This window comes from Apteryx rowi, unplaced genomic scaffold (assembly GCF_003343035.1).
Source record: "Apteryx rowi isolate R43461 unplaced genomic scaffold, aptRow1 scaffold_6, whole genome shotgun sequence".
NCBI lineage: Eukaryota > Metazoa > Chordata > Aves > Apterygiformes > Apterygidae > Apteryx > Apteryx rowi.
Window position 1 is genome coordinate 2,673,641 of NW_020450871.1, and position 5,451 is coordinate 2,679,091.

General features: G+C 64.9%; 1 protein-coding gene across 1 annotated transcript in view; it reads left to right on the forward strand.

Annotated features, from left to right (window-relative positions):
• Positions 1-5,451, forward strand: part of RADIL (Rap associating with DIL domain) — a 16,876-nt gene that overhangs the window by 7,284 nt on the left and 4,141 nt on the right. Inside the window, exons 2-7 of the mRNA XM_026082969.1 lie at positions 7-242; positions 579-616; positions 1,310-1,470; positions 3,344-3,456; positions 4,411-4,648; positions 5,290-5,451. Coding sequence (XP_025938754.1) covers positions 7-242; positions 579-616; positions 1,310-1,470; positions 3,344-3,456; positions 4,411-4,648; positions 5,290-5,451 — 948 coding nt within the window. The remainder of the gene's footprint in view (positions 1-6; positions 243-578; positions 617-1,309; positions 1,471-3,343; positions 3,457-4,410; positions 4,649-5,289) is intronic.

Sequence of the window (5,451 nt, forward strand, 5' to 3'; positions counted from 1 at the left end):
GGCGCCCCGCCGGCGGCCCCAAAGCCGGGCGCCGCAAGCCGCAGCTGGAGTTCGAGCGCGCCGCCGAGGACGCGCTGCTGGGGCGCATCCTGAGCCTCGTCGAGCCGGCGGGCGACGACCGCAAGCTGACGCCCGCTTTCCTCCTCTGCCTCTGCATCCAGCACTCGGCCGCCGCCTTCGAGCCGGGAGACTTCGGGCAGCTGCTGCTCAAGGCAGCCAAAATGATCCAGCGGATGGTGCGGGTCAGTCCGTGGGCTGCATGTCTCCCCCCCGGGCCCCGGCGCCGGCTCCTTCCGCCACTCGCGTTTTCCCCGTGTCCGCGAGCTGGTGGTGAAGTCYGTTTCCCTGCTGGCTCTTTCAGTAGAGCTTTTGGCAGGAGGGGGAGGAAGAGCAAAGGTGCGTTCTCCCTCTGCGGGGAGCACGGACCGACGGAGGTGTCCCCCCYGCGAAACAGCCTCCGCGCTGGCACACGTGCTGGCATCCCCTGCGTTGGCGCCTCTTGCYGCTCCCGGGCTGCATCGCCCCCTCGGCTCTTCCCTGTACTCACTGCTGCCGTTTCTTTTTCTCCCCGCTCCCAGGAGAAGACGAAAGAGCTGGCCGAGAAGCAGTCCCAGCAGTAAGTGTGACCTACCTCCCCTGCTTGCTTTCCCCGGAAAGGGGGCGAATCCCACCCGCTGGGAGGGAGCGCACCGGCGGCACGCTTCGTTTTCCTGCCGACTCCCGCGTCCTCGGCTCGCCGGTGCCTCTGCAGTGGTGCCTGCAAGGCGCCGCGCTTGGGGGTGCACGGGGCTGGGAGCCGAACCCCACGTCCCCAGCGCCAGCCCCGTACGCCGAGTCCTGACCTGGCCCCTGCGCGCGTGGCCCTTGGGGACACCAGGTCTGGGGCAACCGCGTGCAGCTCACCACCTTCCYCCCGGTCCTGGAGAGGTTAATGGTCCCTGTATTAATTCGTGCTCCCGCCCCGTTGCATCCCACGGAGACCTGGTGTTGCCCCAGCGTTCGGGCTCCAAAGCAGCAGCTGGAGAAGTTCTTCGTGCTTGTTCCCAGGTCTCTTCTCGGGCAAGTTCTAGGAGGAGCTTCCCAGACTTTATTATAGCAGGAAAAAACAGTTCACCAGTTGAGAAGCTTTCCAGATGCTTTTTATTTATTTTTGTTTTATTTTTGAACAGCTCAGCACRGGCGGGCTGGATTTAAACCTCCAGAACTGGCATACGTAGCGCATACTTCTCAGGGAGCTGCTGTTCAGCCACGCTTATTTGACGCAACTCAAGTGGATCAATAGCCAGAAACGCTCTCCCTGTCTCCCCAGCCAGGATCCCGCGTCCCTGTCCCGCCTCACCATCACGGACCTGCTCCCGGACCTGCAGCACATCCTCTTCTGGATGTCCAACACCATCGAGATCCTCTACTTCGTGCAGCAGAAATCCCCCACCTACATCCAGAGCATGGAGGAAGAGCTGGACGTCAAAGGTAGGACGCGGGGCCGATGCAGCGCCGTGCCTCGTGCCCGGAGCTGGGGATGTGCTGGAAGGGGTGGCAGGGGGAGAGCAGCGTTGCACCGCTTCACGGCACCCAAAAGCACTGGTGGGCTCAGCGCAGCGGATGCTTGCTGGTCCCTGCCGGCCTCAGCTTGCAGCGTTGCTGCCTGCAAGCCCCTTCTTGAGGATGCTCTCAAGCCTGGTCTTCCAGCACTTTTCCCATGGCCAAGCTCTCCTGGAGCGGGGTATGGAAAATGTCGATACGTATCGCAAACGGYCTGAGCTGGTTGCTAGCGTCTTAAGGAAACGCTCTTTGCCTCTCTCCAAGAAGCCCATGTGCCTGGGCACCGCGTGCTCCCAGGCTTGACCCCGCTGCTTAAACCCTGCTCCCTGCGCGCGGGGACGAGCCCGCAGCGTCCCGACATCAAGCCGCGGCGCTGCTTCGCTTCGGGGACAGCCAGCGGTTAAACGGGGCCAGGTCGCGTTGCGTTTGCGACTGGGGCTCCCGCTTCCACCGCGGCAGCTTGCAGAGCCCGTTAACRGCTTGCAGGTGGCTTCCCACCTCCCAGGCTGCTGCGGGGAGCCCGGAACGTGCAGGAAACCCGCTGGAATTGCTCAGCAGCCAACCTGTGCTGATGCGAGGGGGAAAAGAAGGACAAGGGGGTGAAATCAACTTCAGGAGCCTTCTGGTCTATGCAGCAAATTAAAGTCTCTGCGGCTGCTGTCACCAAGATCAAGCAGGTCTCGCTGCATCTGCAGCTGAAAAGCAGGAGCCCTTCCCTGCGCCCCAAGCCTGGGCCGTGAAGAGGAGGAAGGCGGAGGGCCGTGTTCATCCTGCCCCAGACCCCGGAGGTGGCTGGGCTGCCCCGGCATTGCTGGCCGCGCGCCGTCGGGAGGGACGCGGTCCCCTCCCCAGCGCGCGCGAGGCTGATACCGCGGCCGGGAGGAAGGCATCAGCCAGGCATCGCCCTCCGCGCGGCCCCGCTTCTCTCCCGCGCTCCCCCGGGTGCCGGAGGGAGCGAGGCGCCGGGCACCTCCGTTCCCAGGCTGATAGGAGCCGCGCAGCCCCCGGCGTGGGAGCTGGGCCGAGCTGCCGGCACATTCTTAACCGGTGACAGCTCACACACAAAAAAATATGCGCCGAGCGGCTAAAAATACGAGCGCCTGGCAGGAGAGGAGACCTGGAGCAGCCCGGGAGGGGGAGACCCGGCGGCAGGGTGCAGCTGGGGGCTGAGCCGTGGCTGCGGCACCCGATGTCGCCCGTGCTTTCGGCCGTCTCCGTAGCGCTTCCTCACCCGCTCGATGAGCCTGGCGTTGCCCGCGGACCCTGCGCTCACGCCCAGGGTTTGGGTCCCCGTACATTTGGGGCAGGGGTGCGCGCCAGGACCCCCATCCGGCGCATCCAGCGAAGCGGCTGATGGGCAGCGTGCGGTCACGGCAGCWCCAGGGAATAAGGAGGCCAAGGGTGCAAGGGGAAGGGGACAGCGCGGGGACGCGGTATAAGTACACCTCCTGCCTGGGCCACTTGCATCTAGAGCGCCCCGCTGCTCCCCAAAATAGCTGTCAGAACCTCTTGAAGAGTTGAAGCGTCCTGTGTCAAGAGGACACAGAGYGCGTTTGCTTTCCCCAGCCGGCTCAGCTCGGGGCTGGAGATGGAGCAGGGCCCTTCTCTGAAGCAGCACGGGGGTTTTCCGTGCCTGCTCCGATCAGCAGTCGGATGCTGTTCCCTGCACAGCCGCGCTAGGTCTCCCCACCCAGGACTGCCGGGGCAATCCTGGTGTCCTGCCYGTAGCATCGCACAGCCACGGGGCAGCCCAGCTAGTCCTGTGCCCAGGCTTTATCTGTCTCCACCTTCCCTGCCGTAGGGTCCAAGGAGTCGCTGTTCTCCTCGACCATCACAGCCAGCGAGGAGGCGATGACGGTCCTGGAGGAAGTCATCATGTACACCTTTCAGCAGTGCGTCTAYTACATCTCCAAGGTACGCGCTGCCCTGCTCACACTGTGCATGGCGGCTTCCCGTGGACACGGGGCCACCAGCACCGGTGGCATCTGGGTGTCACCACCAGCGCTCTCCGGGTGGGCAGGAGTTTAAGTCAGCTCCGAGTTTCTTGCAGCTGCATAATGCCGAGGTGTTTTCCTTCGGGCTGAAATGCTCCAGTTTTGGTCGCGGCCCAAGGAAAGTATTGCATTACGGCGGCGCGCTTCCCTGCCCGCAGTAACAGCGGCTCGGGAGGGCGCCTCGGCCGGGAGGAGCTCGGGGAAGCTCGCTCACCTCCCCGGCGCGGGGAGGCCGGACCGCGCCGCGTCCAGCCGCCGGCACAATGGGCCGATTCACGGCCGCGGTGCGAGCGGCCCCCCGGGGCTGCGGCTGCGAGACCGTGCAAGCAGAGCGGGTCGCCGGCGCCCGCGCCGCAAACAGAGCGCGCAGTATGAGGCAGCAGAAAGGCCGCTGTGTCCGCGGGGCAGGCCCCTTTCCAGCGCGGGAGACGCCGGGCTCGCGGGACGACGCTGCTGCCTTCCCGCCGGCATCCGCCCGCCGGCGCGCGGGATGGGCGGATTGGTTCTGCGCGGCTGTCCCGGTGCAAAGCTTATCCGACAGCGCCGGACACCCCCGTCGGCTCTGCTGCACCCGCCGCTCTTTTTTAGCCTCTTGGCAGAGGCACCTGTTAGATGCCGCTCTCTCCCTGTTTAAGCGATAGGGAAAGGTTGTCCCCATTTCCCCACCACCACTTAAAAAGACCAAAAAACCCCCCCCAAAACCACTGGAGCGTTGCAAGGGAGAATACGAGCAGGGACTAGCCCCTTGCTGGAGTAGGGCCAGCAGGGTTTGCTTGCAGAGGTGAGGAGGTCTGAAGGGTTTGGCTGGCAGAAGCAGGGGGAAAAAAAATCAGTCCCGCTGCAAGTCTCCAGCTCTTCGTGCCTCCCGGTGCAGTGTCTGTACGCGTCGCTCCCCGCGCTGCTGGAGTGCAACCCCTTCCAGAACGAGGGCCGCGAGGCCTGGCGCACGTCCCCCGCGCTGCCCGAGGAGTTACGCAGGGTCGTGCTCATCTACCAGGACGCGCTGGACCTGCTGCGCCAGTACGAGGTGCACCCGGAGATCACCTCGCAGATGTTCGCCTACCTCTTCTTCTTCTCCAACACCCTGCTCTTCAACCAGCTCCTGGACAAGGGTGAGTCCACCCCGAATGCTCAGCCGGGGAAGGGTGCTCCCTGCTCTATCCCTGCCTGGCTGAAGCYGATGGCTTTGAGGGACCATCCTGGGACATTTTGAAGCATGTCCATCCCTGTCCCTCCCTTGGGAGCTCATAGGGCTGGGAAAAGGGGCTTTGCCAGGCAGCTGGAGGAGGCTGGTGATGGGCACATCTTGGCACCACCATCGCAGGGAAGCTGAACCCAAATCCAGCTCTGGGCTGATGTAGCTCTGCTCCCCAGGAGAGGTTAAACCCTATGTCTCCCTGGGCGCACTGCCCTTGTCCCCTGCAAGAGGGCTGCGATCTTGAGCCCAAGCAGAGGAGGCCAAGTGCAGCACCTTTCCCAGGGCCACCTGCTTTTTAAYTGAGGAGCAAGATGGTGCTCATTAGCCCTAATTAACACAGTGCTGTTCCCTGCCGCTGGCACCAGGGGAGGTCTAGCGTCCCTGCAGCCACCAGCATTAACCTGGACTTGCTTCTCCATCCCGGGGCGGCTCTTGCCTCCCCCTCGGTCGCGGGCTGCCCCGGAGGCAGCGGTCCGGCGGGGCGAGACGCGGGCTGGGGGACGCCGGGCCCCGCGGGGCTGGGGGCGCTCAGCCCGGCCGCTCTGCCTCCCGCAGGCTCCTCTCTCGGCTGCTTCCACTGGTCCAAGGGCGTGAAGCTGCGGGCCTGCGTGCGGCTGCTGCTGGAGTGGCTGCGCGGCGCCGGCTTCGAGCAGCCGGCGCAGCAGTTCTTCGCCAAGCTGGCCAGCGTGGCCGACCTGCTGGCCGTGCCCGGCTCCC